Genomic DNA, 21,881 nt, shown 5'->3' on the forward strand with positions numbered 1-21,881 from the left:
ATGTCCAAACACAATTCTAAATTTCAAATATCATGGTCACTTAAAAATAAATTTTACTTTTCTTTTTGTTGAAATTTTACCATTTTTATGTCTAAACACACACTAATAAGTACTAGTATATCTTATTTTCAGTAACTTGTTTTAATTATTTGTATTCTCTTTCACTTTGTTTGTCATAGTTTGATTTGATTTGACATTATTTCTTTTGTTTGATTGAGTCATGTGAATCTCAAAACTTTATTGGGTCAATAATGAGACGAGACACTGACATGAGCAAAAAGTTAGGAGCACTTCTTTCTCCGCTCAAACTCATTTTTTACTCTCTTTTTTGTCGTTTTCAAAGGAAAAAAACGTTTGGTATTTATATTTTGTAATTTTTTTGTGATATCTATTCGTAAAAGTTTAAATTTCGCACAAAATTAGCCATTATTTAAATTATTTTCTTATTTTAATATACTAATATGAAAGCCATACTAATATTAATATATTTAAGATTCAAATCTAGTCAAAGACATGTACATACCATATAATTGAAGAGTTTAAGTAAATCAGCTCACATACGTATGATAATCAAAGACCGATCCAGAACCCATTTGATTAACTGGTTCTAGTCCATAATCCATTTGATTTACTGGTTCAAATTTTATTATTTATACTTAATTCCGTAATAGTTTAAACACATATAAAAGTTTGAATCAAAATTATTGAGTTTGAACGAACGAATAACTCATAACTTCATCAGCCTTTGAGGGCAACTTTATTACTAAAAGTTATAAATCATACCAAAATATGCCAGGAATTTTTATTTTTAAACTCCTTTCACGTTTCATTTTTAAAATTAACAATATGTCTATTTTCACATAATTCGAATCTCACCCGTGAAAGAAAATTCTTCCACGTGTAATTTGTCCAAGATAAAATCTTTTTTTTCTTCTGTTTTTAATCATTCCATATTCGAACTCTTTTAGTCACATAATTCAGTTCACGTTTAATAAGTTTATAATGAGGATAAAGCGTTAACATATAAAAGAACTTTACCTCATGACTCATAACTCAACATTTCCGATACGAAATTGCGTTTTCAAAGCTTTCCGGGCGTGTAGGTTCGACAACGTTTACTCCTTCATCTTAAGCAGGGGCGGACATACGTTGAATGAAGTGGTATCATTCAACACCGCTTTATTGAAATTTTTTACTAAGCATATTATTTAACTAAAAAGTAGAATTTCGATCAAAGTTTTAATTTAGAAGAACTCGGGTTACTGATAATCAAAAGAATGTATGAAAGAAAGTAATTTGGCTAGCAATAAGATAATTAGAAGAAAATCAAGTAAATCGGTATATTCAGATAGTATTTCGTGTCCCTACAATTGATCTGTTCTCTCCCTTTTATAGCTATTTTGGAGATATGCGTTTTGCCTTTGTCATAATAAGGTCATTATAGACAATTAAAGACATTAAATGCTACGTTACATAATCATTATATTTAATACAGATTCTCTAACGTTTTTAGTATTTAAGGCTCATTAAATACTGTATATGTACTCCCATGTAGTGTCAGATTCATTCCCCTTGATTCTTGGACTTAAAAAAGTACGGGCGCTGAGTCTTTTGGATAACCGCTCGTGCCTCTTCCTTTATCTCTGCTCGTATCTGTTGCAACTCGTGCCTCTTTGTCAGTTGCAACTCTTTGACCAGTCTATATGTCATGACATGTCATCTTTACACCACTTTAATATGAAACTCAATTTTTTCTAATACAGATAATCCCCCAACTTGTCATTTATTCATCGATTGAATATTTGGGAAGTGGATTTCATTAAAATGAGGATTTTTGTCACCACTAATGCTATGACAGAATCGATGCTTCAATTGTCACTTCCATTTAATGTTTTTCACATGTGTTACCTTTTCATTAGTTCTGCAGTTTTGCAGTACTTTTTAAGGCTTTTTCACGGCTTCACTATTCACGAAGCGTCAGTTATCATTATTATGGTCCTTCCATCATCGCGCATTTTCCTTTGGCGGTTGCTTATCAATATAAATATAACTTCCTTCTTTGTCTTTACCACATAACGTTTTCTGAACATCCAATTTTCACAAATCTCTATTTGCTTCTTCATCGTATCATCATGTCTTCATCAAAACCTAACTCTAGAAGGGTTCCCATTGTTGATACTTTCCCTAATGCCCCCAGTAGGAGCAGAAGAGGAGGTAGGCTCCGTAGTTTAGGATCTGCACGCGGTTCTTCTATTCCTTCACCTAGTTCTTGCCCTTCTTCTAGAACTAAAGGTTCTCTTTCACAAAGATCTTCTTCTAGGGGTAAAGAACTTTCTGAACCTCTTCGTGAGCCTTTAGTAGAAGAGATAGTTCCTGCGGAACTGTCTTTTTATCATGATAGAGAGTCTCTTAGAAACCAAGTATCTTCTTTAGATCGTGTTGATATCTATCCTACTCAAATTACTGAAGGTTTGATTTCTATAGTTCATAGAGACTGCCATTGGAGTCATGATTTTCCTATTATCATTCCCAATTCGAATCAAAGAATTACTTCCTACTTAATCGAATTTTCCTTTGTTTATACATACCCTTTTACTTTAGGATTTAAACCAGCTATTGACCCTGTTATCCTTAAGTTCTGTCGTTTCTTTAATGTTTGCTTGGGTCAAATTGGCCCAATAATATGGAGGGTTGTTGCCTATTTGAGGTATTTGACCAACACATCTAGTGTGCCTTTTACTTTCCCACATCTGTTCTACCTTTACTCCCCTAGACTCTTTCGCAATGGTGTTTTTACACTAGTAGCCAGGAGCAAAAGAGTTTTGGTGAGCCCTGAAGATGACAAAGACCGTGGCTGGTATGCCAGGTTTGTTGCTGCCCCCACTGTTGGTTTAGTGGGTGATGAGGACGTTCCCTTCCCTATGAAGTGAAATTTTGCACGTGAGTCTTCTGGCTTTCTCGTACCTTTTTCTTCAAGTTTGTTGATTTTTCTTCTAATTTTTCTTTTCTTTTTCAGCAACCATGGGAGTTGTGGAAGATTTCCCCAATTTCCGTGATGGGGTAGACAAACTATTGAAGATTGTTCCAATGGATGGTAGATCTTGGAATACCCTTTCCCAACAATTTGGTTGGAAAGTAAAAACTCATGGTAAGAACTTTTATTTTATTTTATCTTACATATATTTTTATTTCTCTGAACTAATTTCAATCCTTCTTTCTATCAGGATTTGCTATTCGAGGAGTTACTACCGAGGCGGTCATGGCTTCTCGTATCTCTTTGGAAAGGGCCCAAGAAATAATCTTGAGTTCTTCATCGAAGAGAAAAACCGTTGATAAACATGATTCTGAAGAAGAGGAAGACGGGGGCGCTTTGGTAACAAGGCCACGGGCTCGAAGACGCATCATTTCTGATGATGAAGAGGAAGCATCCCCCCGCCGTTCTATTCCCCTAACCGAATCAGTTGAGGCCTCGATAGTGATTCCTGACGATGATGTTGCTCCCGCTGTTGCTCATGACTCTCTTGAGCAGCTTTTTATCAGCGGGTTTGGTGGTGAAGGCTTAGGCCCAGTTTTGGATGAAGCATCTCTAGCTTCTTTTTCTACACCCGTGTCTATGACTCCTTCTTTGCCGATCTCGGCTGTTTCCGTTCCTTCCCAGACTGTCTTTACTACTTCTATTGTTCCTACTTCTACTGTTCCTACTTCTACTGTTCCCCCTTCAACAATTCCTTCCCCAATCATTCACCGTGTTGAAGTTGGCTCCTCAAGTAGGAGTGGTGCTATGAGGCAAGTGATCATTGAAGTCCCCACTGAGGGCAATCTCTTAAGGAAATCGGGTCAAGCAGATGTATGGCTAAAGCCCTTAATTGGACCAATTGAAAGAGCCAAGCTAGAAAGCCATAGCTCCTTGACTTTGATGAATGATATTGTACATGCTTATTTAAAGGTATTCCCCTTCTCTTTTTTCCTTCGCTATGCTTTAAAATTTTTCTATCTTTGAGATTCTCATTTCCCTTCCTTTTTTTTATAGGCCAATCTTATCGGCACGGAGATTATGAAAAGGGTTGCCCTCTCTGAGCAATTAGTGCGTGATTCTCAATTAGAGACATGCAATTAGAAGGAACAGTATGAAAACCTTCAGATTGATGTGGAGTACTTAGAATAAAGTAAGAGTACCTTGGAGCAGTAGGTACGGGCCTTGACTTCAGAGTTGACAGTTGAAAAGGCTTCCTCAAGTCAAGCGGATAAAGAAAAGGCTCGTCTTGAAACCTCTTTCTCCGAGCAGTTGTCCAAGGCAAGTGAAGAGATTAGAGAGTTGAAGGCTCTCTTGGGTGAGAAAGAGGCTTATGTTGGAGAGCTCGTGCTGAATTTGACTCAAGCACAACTCCTTCTGATAAGGTTTGCATCTTGGAAAGTTCCCATGCCTCTCTTCAAGCTTCTTGCACTTCTACCTTGGCTGAAAATGAGAAATTAAAGAATAAAATTGCTGACTGGGAAAAGGATTATGAAATTCTTGAGGATAAATCTGCCATTGAAGTGAGTTGGGAATTTTTGAATTCCCGCCGTGATACCCTAGTTGAAGCTAGCCAAGAGACTTTTAACTTGGAATCTGAGTTAGCTAAAATCAATGAAACTATTGAGAAGGCTCAGCAAACTCAATATTTTCCTTCTCCCGTGGCCAAAGCTTCCATGAATGTTGAGTTGATACGGGTATCCCAACTCCTTCAAGCCCAGTTGAGCCCGCTGTTGTAAACCAAGTTGACCCCGCTGCTGTTGATGCACCTACTTCAGTTCCTAGATCTTCTTAATGATAGGTTTAAGTCATTTGAATTTCTTTGTGTTGTTTTATTTTTTGGGGTTTTGGTCTCATTTGAGGGTTTGTTTTGGAAATTCAAGTCCCCGGACCTTTCATGGGGCAATTTGTATAAATAATTCACAGTTTATGACTAAGTTTGTACTTAGTCTTTAGCTTTTTAATATTAAGAAGTTTTTTCGTTACTATCTTGAACTTCCGTTTAGTTTATTCTTGCTTTTATTTCTAAGGTCTTATAGAATAATTTGCATTTTTATTCTTCAAAAATGCTTCTATTAACTTCATGAATATTTACATTAATCATGAATTTTATAAAAGAGAGCCCTTTTATATTCGACACTTAATGAAGAAGACGTCTCAACTTCACAATGGTGTTAACATACGATAAAAAAATAGGAATACACATGTTTCTTTGAAATAACTTTGACAAGTTTTTATTTGAACTTTGTCTAATTTTGAATAACACTTTACACGTATTTGAATTACATCTATAATTTTCTCGTAACTATTTTTCTTGTAACATATTTAAAAAAGAAAAATAAACATGAGGTTTTTATCTATAACCCATTTCAGTACATAGCCTTTACCCTAACTATGGTAAGGTTTTTCTTTGGCCTTAGCTCGTGACTTTGCTCTGCACTTGACTCATTCAATGAGTGAACTTTTTAGGGCTTGATCTTCTTTGCTTCCTTATTCACATGCCCGTGTATTTTATGTAGTCCCCCAAGTATTTGAGCGTTGAAGTATGAAGCCTCAAGCACTTGATTGTTCCTCTCATTTGGTCCTTTCCCTGTAAAGGAAAAACATACAGGACTCAGAGGTACGATTATAGATGAAGACTGCTTCACCCGTTTGAATTTCTATCAGAATAATTGTAACCCTAGGCCAGGAAGTTTAATTTATTCCACGTGCCTTGCAGGTCTTGACTCATCATTTAGTACGGGCTAGCATTTTGCCTATCATCTAAAATCGTTAGTAAAATTTTAACAATCCAAAAATTAAATTTTAAAATATGGATACCTGACCGTGAGTATTCCTCAGAAACAATATCTCTTCAGATGAACAACATTCCAATGTGAAGGTAGTATCTTGACATCCATTGTTTCCAGCTCGTATGCTCCTTTACCTGCAATATCATGAATTCTATAGGGTCCTTCCCATGTTGGACTTAATTTCCCCGAGTTAGCTGCCTTCATATATTGAAAAACCTTTTTGAGCACGAAGTCCCCAAATTTTGAAGAATCTGAGGTGTTCTTTTCAGTTGTAGTATCGTTCTATGACCTGCTTCTGTGCTGCCATTCTTATTAGTGCAGCTTCTCTTCTTTCTTCAAGTAAATCAAGATTTAAACGCATTTACTCTTCATTAGATTCTTCTGTCGCCCGTGTAAATCATGTACTCGGCTCTCCTATCTCAATTGGAATTAAAGCTTCAGCTCCATAAACCAATGAAAAATGGTGTTTCTCCTGTATTTGTTTTTGTTGTTGTACGATATGTCCATAAAACACCAGGTAACACTTCTGGTCAATTAACTTTAGATTCCTCTAAACGCTTTTTTAAATTGTTGATAATGATTTTGTTTGTTAACTCAGCTTGCCCATTACCCACCAGATGATAAGGTGTAGACGTAATCCTTTTAATCTGCCAACTTTGAAAGAATTCTGTGATTTGAGTGCCTATAAACTGAGGACCATTATCACACAAGATCTCCTTTGGCACACCGAATCGATATATGATATTCCTCCAAATGAAATCTTTAACTTCCTTTTCTCGCACCTGTTTAAATGCTCCTGCCTCTACCCATTTAGTAAAATAATCAGTGAGTACGAGCAAAAATTTTACCTGTCCTTTTGCTTGCGGTAATGGACCCACGATATCCATCCCCCATTTCATAAATGGCCATGGTGCAATGATCGGATGTAATAACTCCGCGGGCCTATGCATATTATTACTGTACCTTTGGTAATTATCACATTTAGCCACAAATCTTTCCGCTTCTTCTTCCATTTTGGGCCAATAATAACCTACCCTAATTAAGGTTCTTACCAATGACCTTCCTTCCATGTGATTCCCACAATGCCCCTCGTGTATTTCTCTCATTACTATTCCGTCTGAGAAGGTCTGAGGCATCTTGCTAAGGGATTACCGAACATTTTTCGGTAAAGATTGCCTTGCTTTAAGCAATACCGAGCAGCCTTAAGCGCATGAGCTTTTTTTTCTTATCTTCAGGGACAGTACCATACTGCAAAAAAGCAACAATCTCATTCCTCCAATCCCAAGTTAAGTTATTAAAATTTACCTCATTCTTATCGAGGTCGAGAACAGAATGAAACAAATGAATAACTGAAGCATTTTCATTGCTTGCCACATCTGCCGCAGATGCAAGATTAGCTAGGGCGTCGACCTCAAGATTTTCATCCCTTGGTATTTTTGTAACTTTCCAGGTTGGAAATTGCCTTATCAAATCCCGTACCTTCTCTAAGTATTGCTGCATCCTTGCTTCTCTGGCCGTATAAGTCCCCAGCATTTGATTAACTATGAGCTGTGAATCGCTTTTAATTATAATCTGATTTATGCCAAGTTCTCGTGCCAGTTCTAAACCTGCAATCGCAGCTTCATACTCTGCCTCATTGTTGTGAATACCTAATTTTTGCATGCTTTTAATTCTCCTAGAAATACTAGTATTTGGATGATTTTTAGTTATTTGTGCATTTTTTATATTGCATTTCCTTTATTAAAAATACCAAAAATATTTTTACCTTTTATTTGTATATTTTAGTTTGCATCTTTAAATTATATATTTCAAATTAGAAGCCCAAAAAGCCCAGATCCGGTCCAAATGGGGGCTTCCATAGGAGGGTTGAAATGATATAGTTTTATATCGAAACTATGTCGTTTTAGTTAAGTGACAAATATCAAGCTCATCCATCCATGATATTTGATCCAATGACCCTCATTTGATCTCCCAAGAGGTATATAACCCCTCTAAAAATCAGAAAATTGGCCATTTCTCCATAACCCAAACCCTAGAAGCCCTTCTCCTCTGTTCTTCTCCTCCTATCGCCGTTGTCCGTCCCCCACGGCGGCGGCGCCGCGGGCAGTGGTCCAAATGCCCTCAAAACTTCACCATCTTCTCATATTTCTCTCCTCTTTCCATATCTTTAACTCAAATCCCCCAAAACCTCACCAATCTCCACGAATAGGCAAAAACCCGAAACCCTAACCCCTTATATTTTCCCAAATTCGTGAGTTTTCAGGCCACTTCACCCCGTACCACTTACATGAATGTTTATAACTAGACTCGATGTACCATTTGTCATTGGTATTGGAGCCGAATTTTGATAGTCATTTTCCGGCGAACTTTTTTCCGGCGACCACTACTCTACTGCTGCGACGTGCCAAAACCACCACTACCCCTCCGTCTTAGCCTATTTTTCGATCCAAAGGCACTTGTTTCTTCTTGGCAAAATGCTGCAATTTCTTTGTTTAGCGTCTTTCAAAAAGAACCGTGTGCTTTGGGGTTGGACAACCACCACCAGGCATCCTCTAGTGGCTTGGATCAGTTTCAAGCGCGCTTGTAGGGTATAACCTTCATTCCCTCACTAAGTTTTGATTTTTAATAGTGATAGGTTTAGTTTGCAACTTTGATTTCTCTTTTGGTCAATTATTGTTAATTAGAGTGTCGAATTAGTGTGTATGTTGATTAGTTATCTCTATTTATCAGATTGTTAACAACCAACAAGATTGGTTGAATCATTCGTTTAATTAGTTGTTTGTTTAGTTATTGTTAATCCTTCTCTGTTAGTTTAACGATGCTCGTTTAACTTCTGTTTTGCGCTTCAGTTTGTTATCTCAGTCGCTTCATGTTAGTTTGTATGAATCGAATTGATTTCAATCTATTTAGTTTGAATACTTAGTTCGGTTATCTTTTAAGTCTTGTTTCTACTGTTTCAATTCATAGTTTGGTTTGTTTGAAGGTGTGAGTTTTGAACTCAGCTATTTGTTAATAAAGTCAGAGGGTACTTGAGTGTAGGGCCCATGTTTGGTTGCTTTTACTATTTTAATAGCTATTTGGTCTTGTTTATCTTTATGTAACTCTTGTTTTTGTGTCTTGTATCAAAAAAAATTATATTGAAAATCAATGAAAAAGATTTTTGTTTAAAATGAACCAAAAAGATGTTTTGTTTTGTAAAAAAAAATGGTCATGTACCTGAACTACGTAATGATCTGATTTATGCGGCGACATGATACGTAGACAACCCACAAAAGGTTCGATCAAATATTTTTTAATGAATCTAAATTAAGGGATCAAAATAAGGCAAAAAAAAACGGAAAAAAGAGAGAAGGAAATAACAGTGTCAATAAGCAACAAGCTGATAAGACGGTATGAAACATGAAGTCTTCTAAAAGCATGTTAGAGATGGTAATATTTTAGGAGCATAACATATCTACGTGTGATTCCTATCTGTAAAATGCTTAACCCTAACACATTTGTTACCTCTTATTAGTAAGCTTAAGGTGGTTGGTTTGTGGTGAAACTGACAACACATCATTACTTCATAAGATCTAAGGGAGCAGTGGTAATGGATAACAATGATGAAATCGAGTTGGTCAGTGAAAATCCGCAGGGTCAGTCAGTTGAGCAAGAGTCGGAGGAGGTAAGAAAATTGAGACAGCAACTGTCAGATGTATATCAAGCTTGGGTTTCCGGTCGACCTCCACCCCAGGGTCCTTCAGAAGGAACTTCCACCATACCCCAGGCTACTCAAACACCTATCTATGCAATGAGCGATCACATTCTACCACCAGGGTATGTGCCAAACTACAGCCTTCATGCTGCCCCCAGTACCTCTAACATGCGACCTCCAGTCGCACCAGTCAGGAACACCCATCTCGTCGTGTCTGGCATACCGGTATATACAATCCCGCCACCACCTCCTGTGACGAGGCCAAACAATAAGCCACCATCTCATGCTTATGATGGCTAATACTACCCTCCAAATATAGCTTTCGGGGTCTCGACTCCATACAATCAGACTCCTCAGTACGAGTCACCAGTGGAAAATGAAAAGCTTGCCACAACGGTTAGGCCAAATGAGATGGCCAGGAAAATGAAAAGTCTTGAACAGAATATAAAGAATATACAGGGACTAAGTGGTCACAAGAGTGTTTCATTCAGTGACTATGCATGTTCCCTCACATCCATTTGCCACGAGGGTTCAAGACCCCAAAATTTGAGAAATATGAAGGACACGGCAACCCTATCGCCCACTTGAAAAGGTACTGCAACCAGCTGAGGGGTGCAGGAGGAAAAGAAGAGTTGCTGATGGCTTATTTTGGAGAAAGCCTTGTGAGGGTAGCTTCTGAATGGTTCATTGACCAAGATATCTCTCACTGGCATGTTTGGGATGACATGGCCCGGGTCTTCGTCAAACAATTTCAGTACAACATTGATATTGTGCCGAATCGTAATTCCTTGTCCAATATGAAGAAAAAGCCGACCAAAAATTTTAGGGAGTATGTCATTAAGTGGAGGGAGCAAGCGGCTAGAGTTAAGCCACCCATGGATAACCACGAGTTGATCACTATTTTTTTGGAGGCTCAAGAGCCTGATTACTTTCAGAACATGATGTCTGCGATGGGTAGACCTTTTGCAGAAGCAATCAAAATAGGGGAGATAGTAGAAAATGGCCTCAAGACTAGCAGAATTATAAGTCAAGCTGCTCTCAAAGCTACCACCCAAGCTATCCAAAATGGGTTGGGGGGTTTGGCAAATAGAAAGAAGAGAGATGAAGGGTCCATGATGACTTCGAGATCTAGGAAAGTTCAAAGAGGGGCATCGCACCCTTATGTGCAAGTTCAGCAGGGGCAATCCAGCTACCCTCAACATTACTACCCCCCCGCCAATTCCTCAACACTCAGTGGGCCCACCACAATATACGGTGTTTAATGCTCAATCATATGCTCGGCCTCCCAATCAGCAGGTACGGGCACCAGCTCCGAGCCCCCCAACCTCAGCAACAAAATTTTTGAGCACCCTACAATGCTCGTCCAAGGCAGGATTATGGTCGAGAGCAGAGGCCAGCAGAAAAATTAACTCCATTGGCTGAATCATACTCTAGTCTATTCCAGAAACTGAAGCAAATGGGCATGATTGGACCCATCGCTCCCCACCATATGCATCCTGATTCACATGGATTTCAAGTGAATGCTAGATGTGAATATCATTCAGGTGCCTCGGGGCATAGCACTGATGACTGTTGGACTCTGAATCGAGCCGTAGAGAGGCTTATTTCTGAAAAATTGATTGTAGTAACGAATGGCGAGGACCCTCATAATGTGACAAACAACCCATTGCCAGCACACAATGATGTTCATTTTGTGGGAATGATTGGCCGAGATCAATAATACAAGTCGATCGGTCGAGCAGAAATGACAGTGGGTACAATTCAAGAAGGAACATGTCTGGAAGTAAGTCCCAGCCGAGATGTTCCATTGATTGTGAAAGGCGCCCAGAGCTAAAAAAGGCAACTTTATTTGTTCCGAAAATCTCGAGGTTGGAAGTTCACTCCAGTGTTCCAAGCCCAAGGTTATATTTACTTGGAGGCCACCCCGTCACAAGGCAGAAGCAGGGAGGTACAAAAGGTATAACAGAGCCGATCATAATCAAACCTGTCGTGCAACCCCCTGTGACCAACACAAAAACCACTCCTTGGAACTACACCAAAACTATGATGACCTACAAAGGCAAGGAAATCATAGAGGAAGTGGGGGAAACTGGAGGTTTGACTCGATCGGGGAGGCGTTACTCTCCAGTAGAGCTGAGGAAGGCCAAGCAAATCAGAGAAGGCCAATTGCCAATAAAGAAACCAGTCACTGAAGTAGAGGCGGAAGAGTTTTTGAAAAAGATGAAAGTTCAGTATTACTCAATCATTGACCAGCTAAGGAAGACTCCTGCCCAAATCTCTCTACTATCTCTGCTCATACATTCCAAAGAGCATGCCCGTGTGCTAATCAAGGTCCTGAACGAGGCACATATCTTAGAGAAGACCATAGTGAATCAGTTAGAGAAGATGTCCAATAGATTTTTTGAGGTGAACAAAATCTCCTTTACTGATGATGAACTTCCCGAGGAGGGAGCCGGGCACAATAGGGCTTTGAAATTGATGGTCAAATGTGAGGGGAATTATGTAAAGTGAGTCATGGTTGGTGAAGGCTCAAGTGTAGATGTATGCCCTCTCTACCTTGCAAAGCATGAAGATCAATACAGATAGAATCCGACCCAACAATGTTCGCATCCGGGCCTTTTATGGCTTAGCAAGAGATACTATTGGGGAGATCAACCTCACCATGACAATTGGGCCAATTGACTTTGAGATTGTCTTCCAAGTAGTGGACATGGCCACTTCTTATAATTTTCTTCTTGGAAGGCCATGGATCCATACGGTCCGAGTTGTGCCATCCACCTTGCATCAGATGCTCAAATTCGAACATGACAGGCAAGAAATTATTGTTCACGGGGAAGACGAGTTTTCCATTTATAAAGACCCGTTAATCCCCTATATTGAGGCCAAGGAAGGGTGTGAGTCCATTGTCTATCAGCCTTTTGAAGTGGTTGATGTGGACCATGTTGAGGAAGGAAAGCCCATTCTGCATCCTCGTCTTTCCGCCACATCTGTAATGGTGGCTGCAGTTATGTTGAGACAAGGTTATGAGCCATGAAAAGGCATGGGGGCATCATTGCAAGGAATTTCGGAGCCTATTTCTCCATTCAGTAACCAGGGTACTTTTGACTTAGGCTTCAGGCCAACACAAGCAGACAAAAACAAAGCCAAGCACCGCAAAAAGCATGGATGGGTCTTGCAACAACCTATCCCTTACATTTTCTACACTTTTGTCAAGCCACGACTCCAAGAGGGTCAAAATTCCTCGGCGCATGCAAACATTGATGAAATTTGCCATGGCCTTAGCCAGATATTTTCTGAAGTGAATATGATCCAGGCTGGTGAAGGCACTAGTTGTGCCGATATGCAAATAATTGACCTAGACACCATGCTCACCAACTGGGAAGCAACTCCTCTCCCCACAAGGAAGGAGTCTTGGTAGTTTGCTTTTGCAGCTTCTTTTTTGTATTTTGGGTTACTTTCAAGGTTGTAATCCAAACATCTCAGTATGATTATTATGTTTTGATGTTAACCCTTCTATCCTTTCGAATTCAATGAAATGCAGTTTAGTTTCCTATTAAGTTTCATATCTTTTCTTTTTCCTAATTCTTGTCATTTTATTTCCATTTCAGTTTTGTTAATGCCGGCTTTAATAATATGACATGCATACAGAATTCACGCCCAGATCTTATAAAGCTATCTAATATCGAAATAATGCATCAAGAGGTTGAATATGATGAAGATGAGGTTGTTGAGGAAATAAAAGAGAGTTGGAACAATTTGAAAACAAGCCTAAGCCTAACCTCAATAAAATTGAACTGATTAATATCGAAAGTCATGAAGAAGTGAGAGATGCCTTGATTCAATTTTTATTTGAATACAGAGATGTGTTTGCTTGGTCTTACGATGATATGCTGGGTTTAAGTGCTGATCTAGTGGTTTATAAGCTTCCTACGTATCCTGATTTTCCACTAGTTCAACAAAAGCAATGAAAATTTAAAACAGACGTGAGTGACAAAATCAAAGAGGAAATAATGAAGCAACTGAGCGCCAATGTAGTCAGAGCTGTCCGATACACTACCTGGGGGAAAATGTTGTGTCTGTGCCGAAGAAAGATGGAAAGACCAGAGTCTGTGTTGACTGAACAAAGCAAGTCCAAAGGATAATTTTCCTTTACCAAATATCCACATTCTTGTAGATAATTGTGTAAAGCATGAGATACAATCGTTCGTGGATTGCTATGTTGGGTACCACCAAATTCTAATGGATGAGAATGATGCAGAAAATACCGCTTTCACCACTTCATGGGGTACTTATTGTTACAGGGTCATGCCATTCGGTTTAAAGAATGTAGGGGAAACTTACATGAGGGCCATGACCACATATTTCACGACATGATACACACAGAGATTGAAGTATATGTCGATGATGTCATCATAAAATCAAAGACACAGGCTAATCATGTGTGTGATTTGAAAAAGTTCTTCGAACGGCTTCGAAGGTATGACCTTAAGCTTAATCCAGCCAAGTGTGCATTTAGGGTTCCATTTGGGAAACTCCTCGGTTTTATAGTCATCCGTAGAGGCATCGAATTGGATCCATCTAAGATAAAGTCCATTCAAGATCTGCCACCCCTGAAGAACAAAAATGAAGTCAAGAGTTTGCTCGGGAGGTTGAACTACATCATTAGGTTCATTGCTTAGCTCACAACCACGTGCAAGCCCATCTTTAAGTTGCTAAAAAAGGATGCCGCTATCAAGTGGATGGACGATTGCCAAAAATCTTTTGACAGGATCGAAGATTATCTGTCAAAACCCCCTGTACTGGTCCCACCTGAACCTGGTAGGCCTTTGTTTTTATATTTATCGGTGATGGATAATTCCTTTGGATGCGTTCTGGGGCAACATGATGCAACAGGCAAAAAGGAATAGGCAATCTATTATTTGAGCAAGAAGTTCACCAGTTATGAGGTTAAGTACACCCTTCTAGAAAGGACATGTTGTGCCTTGACTTGGGTCGCTCAGAAGCTGAGACATTATGTTTTGGCCTACACTACTTACCTCATATCTGGAATGGATCCTTTGAAGTACATATTCCAAAAGCCAATGCCCACTGGCAAGCTCGCAAAATGGCAAATCCTGCTCACAGAGTTCGACATCGTCTATATCACTCGCATCGCGATGAAAGCACAGGCTTTGGCAGATCATTTGGTAGAGAATCCAGTTGATGATGAGTACATGCCACTTAGCACATACTTCCCAGACGAAGAGGTCAACTCAATAGAGGAAGTGGTTCCAGACGATCACCCTGTATGGAAAATGTATTTTGATGGGGCTGTCAATATCAAAGGAGTTGGGATCGGGGCAATCCTTATCTCACCTATTGGACATTGTTACCCTGCAACGGCCCGACTTCGGTTCTTCTGTACCAATAATACGGCAGAATACGAAGCTTGTATCATGGTTTTGAAAATGGCCATCGATCTGGATGTGCATGAACTATTGGTTATGGGAGCTTCTGACTTGCTTATCCGGCAAACCCAAGGCGAATGGGATATTCGGGACATCAAGCTTATTCCGTACAGACAATGTGTGCAAAACTTGAGCAAAAGATTCAAATCCATCGAGTTCAGGTACGTTCCCAGGTTTCACAATGAGCTAGCCGTTGCCTTGGCTACTTTAGCCTCGATGCTCCCTTATCTAGGCAACACTCATATTGATCCACTAGAAATCCAAGTTCGGAATCAACACAGTTACTGCAATACAATTGAGATAGAACTAGATAGTGAACCATGGTATCATGACATAAAACAATTCCTAAAAATAAGAGAACATCCAGAGCATGCTAAAGGAGATCAAAAAAGAACTATAAGGCGGCTCGCCAGTGGTTTCTTCCTGAATGGGGAAATTCTGTACAAGAGGACCCCAGATTTAAACTTGTTAAGATGCATAGATGCTACAGAAGCAGAGCGGATCATGAGGGAAGTGCATTCAGGGGTATGCGGACCTCACATGAATGGATATGTTTTGGCAAAAAAGACTCTGCAGGCAGGGTATTATTGGCTTACTATGGAGCGAGATTGCTTCAGATTTGTTCACAAGTTTCACCAATGCCAGATTCATGGTGACCTGATTCACTCGCCTCCTTCGGAGTTGCATCCCATGTCCTCTCCTTGGACTTTCGTTGCTTGGGGAATGGATGTCATTGGACCGATCGAGCCAAAGGCTTCAAATGGGCATAGATTCATTTTGGTTGCAACTGATTACTTCACCAAGTGGGTAGAGGCAGTCACTTTCAAAGCAGTCACCAAGAAAGCAGTGGTAGACTTTGTTCATTCCAACATCATCTGTCGCTTTAGTATCCCAAAGACCATTATCACTAACAATGTACCCAATCTAAATAGTCATTTGATGAAGGAGGTATGCGAACAATTTAAAATCATGCATCTCCATTCTACCCCTTACCTGTCAAAAGCCAATGGAGCCGTTGAAGCAGCAAACAAGAACATCAAGAAGATTCTCAAGAAGATGATCCAAGGTTCCAGGAAATGGCATAGAAAGTTGCCTTTTGCTCTTTTGGGATACCACACGACTGTTCGCACGTCTGTTGGTGCAACTCCGTATCTGCTTGTATATGGAACTGAAGCTATAATACCCGCTAAAGTCGAAATTGCCTCTCTCCGCATTATTGTGGAATCGGAGATTGAAGATACTGAGTGGGTCAAGACCTGATTAGAATAACTGATATTGATCGATGAAAAACGGCTAGCAACAGTGTGTTTCAGCCAGTTATACCAGCAAAGAATGGCATGCGCTTACAATAAGAAAGTGCGCCCAAGGCAGTTTGAGGTAGGCCAGCTGGTTTTGAAACGCATCCTTCCGCACCAGGTAGAAGCTAAAGGAAAGTTCGCCCTGAACTGGAAAAGACCCTACATCATCAAGAAAGTGTTACCAAAAGGGGCCTTGCACTTGGTAGATGAAGAGGGACGGGTACCAGACATGACTATTAACGCAGATGCAGTCAAAAGATATTATGTCTGATATATACCCACTGTAGAATTTTCACGCATTGATTTTCTCAGATTGAAGTGACTAAGGCTGTCATTTGATCGCTATTTCAAATAGGTGTAACCCCTTCTGTTAATCCTTTTAAGCCATATTTGTCTTCCTTGTTTCTCACTTTTTGGAACCTGTCCGACCTGATTCATTGAACTACGTCCGACCTGATTCCGAAAGGATATGTAGGTAGCCTTACCCTGGGTTCGGTTCCATTAGAACAAAAAATCCATATTCCCAATACTCCAAAACTGGGGTAGAAGTTTGTTTTATCTCACAATTTTTCTATAAAAATGGTTCCAAAAGTTGTAATTCAGTTCAAGGTTCATTTCGCCTTTTTACTTTCAAGAACTTCTGATCGATGTTTTTTTGAGAATGTTTGAAGTCCCCATGCCAAAGGCATTGGGTAACCTCCCTTATGCAGTATCTTAGTAAAAAAAAATCGAGAAAAAAAAGAAAAGAAAAAAAATAAATGAGAGACTCTTATTAGTGAAAACCCATACGGGCACTATAAGGCGACAGTGAGCAGAGAAATGAGAGAGTCTTATTAGTGAAAACTCATACGGTCACTATAAGGAGACAATGAACAGAGAAATGAGAGAGACTTATTGGTGAAAACCCAGATGGGCACCATAAGGTGACGGTAGTAGAGAAATGAGAGAGGTTAGTTAGCGAAAACCTACAAAGGGCGCTACTAGCCGAATGAGGGTCTTTTGATTCTCCGGCATGAGCACAACCAAGACAATTTCAAGTTGAATGTTTGTGGCAGATTTTGAGAATTAGATAGCTCGGACGGATCAGGCGTCCAGTCCAAAATGCATGTCATGATTTATTAAAGTTGACACATACCTCCAGATAAGCCTCCCTATTCCTTTCCCCGAAAGGGACACCTTTTGTTTAAGCACACTTCTTTTTCGCTTCCAATTATTATTCTATTTTTACCCATAACTTTTCTTTGAGTCCCTTTCGATCTATATCCTGCATTAAAATCGAAGCAAAGAAAGGGTTGCAAAATTGGCTACAGTTTCCCCGTAATATCGAGCACAATTCGGGGCATATGTGGCAGTGACAAAGGCAAGAATCCATCTGTGATATTATTTGATAAGGCGAACAAAGTGTCTCAAAGAAACTGAAAAGGTAGCCTAAGCAAGACCTCCTTCATGAGAAAAGTTGATAAGCACTACGGACACAAACTGATACTGGGTACAAGACAACTGAGTTTGATTTTAAAGAAAAATAGCCTTGCCTTAGAGACAAGGGTAGCGGTACCATGGACATCTGGGTATAAAACGGTTGGGGGCAACATTGGAAAGCCAAGGTTTCCAGAAAATGATACAAAGCAGCCGAGCATCTCGGTACCTCGCTAATAGAATCCGTTCTTCGATAGTAGTGGCCGTTAATCAAACTACTCAAGGCATCAAGGCATCAAGAATCAAGGCCACAAACCAACCACAACTTTGAAAACTCACAAATTTTTCTTTGTTTGAAGTAGGAACAAAGCAGTGCAGAATGGTGATTCTAAAAGAACGAAGGTCACCAAACGTAAGCTCCTTAAAATCTCCATTTTCTTTTATTTTCAGCATGCATAACTATTGTTCACACCTTCCAGTTACGTAGCTTAACTCAGGTAGAATCCTTTTCACCTAGGGGGATCCAGCTCATAGTTCCGGGTAGAAGTACTCTTCGCTTAGGGTGTTTTACGTAGCTTAACTCAGGTAGAACCGTTTCACCTAGGGGGATCTAGCTCGTAGTTCCAGGAAGAAGTACTCTTCGCTCAGGGTGTTATACGTAGCTAACTCAGGTAGAACCATTTCACCTAGGGGGATCCAGCTCATAGTTCCGAGTAGGAGTACTCTTCGCTTTGGGTGTTTTATGCAGCTTAACTCAGGTAGAATCCTTTCGCTTAGGGGGATCCAACTCATATTTCCGGGCAGAAGTACTCTTCGCTCAGGGTATTTTACGTAGCTTAACTCAGGTAGAATCTTTTTCACCTAGGGGGATCCAGCTCATAGTTCCGGGTAGAAGTACTCTTCGCTCAGTGTATTTTACGTAGCTTAACGCAGGTAGAATCCTTTTCACCTAGGGGGATCCAACTCATAGTTCCGGGTAGAAGTACTCTTCGCTCAGGGTGTTTTATGTAGCTTAACTCAGGTAGAATCCTTTCGCCTAGGGGGATCCAGCTCGTAGTTCCGGGTAGAAGTACTCTTCGCTCAGGGTATTTTATGTAGCTTAACTCAGGTAGAACCGTTTCACCTAGGGGGATCCAGCTCATAGTTACGAGTAGAAGTACTCTTTGCTTAGGGTGTTTTACGTAGCTTAACTCAGGTAGAATCCTTTCGCCTAGGGGATCCAGCTCATATTTTCGGGTAGAAGTACTATTCGCTCAGGGTATTTTACGTAGCTTAACTCAGGCAGAATCCTTTCGCCTAGGGGTATCCAGCTCATATTTCCGGGAGAAGTACTCTTCGTTTAGGGTATTTTACATAGCTTAACTCAGGCAGAACCGTTTCACCCAGGGGGATCCAGCTCATAGTTCCGAGTAGAAGTACACTTCGCTTAGGGTATTTTACGTAACTTAACTCAGGTAGAGTACTTTTTACCTAGGGGGATCCAACTCATATTTCCGGGTAGAAGTACTCTTCGCTCAGGGCATTTTACGTAGCTTAACTCAGGTAGAATCATTTTCACCTAGGGGGATCCAGCTCATAGTTCTGAGTACAAGTACTCTTCGCTGAGGGTATTTTACGTAGCTTAATTCAGGTAGAATCCTTTCGCCTAGGGGGATCCAGCTCATAGTTCCGGGTAGAAGTACTCTTCACTCAGGGTGTTTTATGTAGCTTAACTCATGTAGAATCCTTTCACCTAGGGGGATCCAGCTCATATTTCCGAGTAGAAGTACTCTTCGCTTACGGTGTTTTACGTAGCTTAACTCAGGTAGAACCGTTTTACCTAGGGGGATCTAGCTCATAGTTCCGAGTAGAAGTACTCTTCGCTTAAGGTGTTTTACGCAGCTTAACTCAGGTAGAAACCTTTCGCCTAGAGGGATCCAGCTCATATTTCCAGGTAGAAGTACTCTTCGCTCAGGGTGTTTTACGTAGCTTAACTCAGTAGAACCGTTTCGCCTAGGGGGATCCAGCTCATAGTTCCGTGTAGAAGTACTCTTCGCTTAGGTTGTTTTACGTAGCTTAAGTCAGGCAGAACCATTTCACCTAGGAGGATCTAGCTCATATTTTCGGGTAGAAGTACTCTTTGCTCAGGGTATTTTACGTAGCTTAACTCAGGTAGAACCATTTCGCCTAGGGGGATCCAGCTCATAGTTCCGGGTAGAAGTACTCTTCACTCAGGTTGTTTTACGCAGTTTAACTCAGGTAGAACCATTTCACCTAAAGGGATCCAACTCATAGTTCCGGGTAGAAATACTCTTCACTCAAGTTGTTTTACGCAGTTTAACTTAGGTAGAATCTTTTCTCCTAGAGGTATCCAGCTCATAGTTATGGGTAGAAGTAATCTTCGCTCAGGTTGTTTAATACAGTTTAACTCAGGTAGAACCTTTTTCACCTAGAGGGATTCAACACTTTATCAATAATACATGGTGCTAACACCTGATTCTATTTCCTTCTAAAAAGATAGGGTACCGACCCCTGGTTACATTTCCTTTCAGTAGTACAGGATATCGATCCCTGGTTACACAATCATTCGTTACCAAATTTTATCTCTTTTAGCTAGTTTATACTATTGTTTTTGTCTGCCTTTTCAATAAATTAGATAATTTACTTATTTCTCTAATAACTCACAAAATTTTTCTAGTGCCAGACTAGGGCAAAAAAATTTTGTTCGTTTTTGTTTGTCTTTGATGGCTTCGCAGGCTCTGCCGTATAGCATAAGTGACAACTAAAGCTTGCACTTTCATTTTCTCATCAGAAAAAAGAATTCCTTCGATCACAAGATAGTCGGAGTTAGCTTTGATAATGTGTCAGCAACCCAGCTTCTCAAGATTCATCTTCTCAAGTTCTGAGAAGGAAATCAAGCAATCGAGAACATGCCATAATCTTTTCTTCAAAAAGGCATCAAGATCCAATCTAAGGTCAACACAAGCGAGCAGGTCAAGAATCAAGATTTGACCCAGAAGATACATAGATAGGAATTTTGTACTCTTAGTTTGTAGACATATATAGTGCTCTTGTCTTTTTCTTTTGATGTAAGAAGTGAGTAACAGCAACAGCAGCAGCCGCAACAGTCTTAACTCTAGTGTCCGGTAGTCCCAGCTACCAAATTTTCCTAGAACTACACAGACTTGATTCCTTTATAGCCAAGGATATGTAGGCAACCTCAGAAGCAAGGTTCAGTCACTTTTTTTTTCTTTTTTTTTTCTTTCAAAAAAAATGCTTTCATTGGAGTGATATGTGAGCAAAAATTAGCCATGACGTTCACTTTTCTTTGCACGAAAACTCTTCATGTTCTCGAGCAAAGCGAGGCAGCTGTGAATACCTAATTTTTGCATGCTTTTAATTCTCCTAGAAATACTAGTATTTAGATGATTTTTAGTTATTTGTGCATTTTTTATATTGCATTTCCTTTATTAAAAATACCAAAAATATTTTTACCTTTTATTTGTATATTTTAGTTTGCATCTTTAAATTATATATTCCAAAAGATTTTTTCTTTCTACTTATATATTTTCTTTAGGACTAAATAAGATAATTAGGGGTTAGGGGATTGGGCTAGTATATTTCAATTGAAATTGAGCCAAAATTGGCACAAAATTAGAAGCCCAAAGAGCCTAGATCCGGTCCAAATGGGGGCTGCCATAGGAGGGTTGAAACAACGTAGTTTTATATCGAAACTATGTCGCTTTAGTTAAGTGACAAAGATCAATCTCATCCATCCATGGTATTTGATCCAATGGCCCTCATTTGATCTCCCAAGAGGTATATAAGCCCTCTAAAATCAGAAAATTGTCATTTCTCCATAACCCAAACCCTAGAAGCCCTTCTCCTCTCTTCTTCTCGAGCGATTGCCCGTCCCGCACGGCAGCGCCGCCACGGGCAGTGGCCCAAATGCCCTCAAAAATTCACTATCTGCTCATCTTTCTCTCCTATTTCCATATCTTCAACTCAAATCCCCCAAAACCTCACCAATCTCCACGAATAGGCAAAAACCCGAAACCCTAACCCTTTATATTTTTCCAAATTTGTGAGTTTTCAGGCCACTTCACCTCGTACCACTTACATGGATGTTTATAACTTGACTCGATGTACCATTTGTCATTGGTATTGGAGCCAAATTTTGATAGTCATTTTCTGGCAAACCTTTTTCCGGCGACCACTACTCCACTGCTGCGACGCGCCAAA

The 21,881-nt window shown here is 39.8% G+C and overlaps 2 protein-coding genes across 2 annotated transcripts; both read left to right on the top strand.

The window, feature by feature from the left end:
• The first annotated feature begins 9,999 nt into the window (after positions 1–9,999).
• Positions 10,000–10,761, top strand: LOC138881915 (uncharacterized). The gene has a single exon (XM_070162217.1). It carries the CDS (start codon positions 10,000–10,002, stop codon positions 10,759–10,761), a length of 762 nt encoding a protein of 253 aa, XP_070018318.1.
• A 3,819-nt stretch (positions 10,762–14,580) lies between these two features.
• LOC104226788 (uncharacterized) lies at positions 14,581–16,206 on the top strand. The gene is made up of 2 exons (XM_070162218.1): positions 14,581–15,527; positions 15,834–16,206. Exons 1-2 carry the CDS (start codon positions 14,581–14,583, stop codon positions 16,204–16,206), a joined length of 1,320 nt encoding a protein of 439 aa, XP_070018319.1.
• Positions 16,207–21,881: the final 5,675 nt, after the last annotated feature.

Source organism: Nicotiana sylvestris, chromosome 11 (assembly GCF_000393655.2).
Source record: "Nicotiana sylvestris chromosome 11, ASM39365v2, whole genome shotgun sequence".
Classification (NCBI taxonomy): domain Eukaryota; kingdom Viridiplantae; phylum Streptophyta; class Magnoliopsida; order Solanales; family Solanaceae; genus Nicotiana; species Nicotiana sylvestris.

Coding starts and splice junctions, on each gene's coding strand:
- LOC104226788 (XM_070162218.1), top strand. CDS start 14,581: ATGCCCACTGGCAAGCTCGCAAAATGGCAAATCCTGCTCACAGAGTTC. Junction 15,528..15,833: donor AAAAAGACTCTGCAGGCAGG/GTATTATTGGCT, acceptor CTGTCGCTTTAG/TATCCCAAAGACCATTATCA.
- LOC138881915 (XM_070162217.1), top strand. CDS start 10,000: ATGTTCCCTCACATCCATTTGCCACGAGGGTTCAAGACCCCAAAATTT.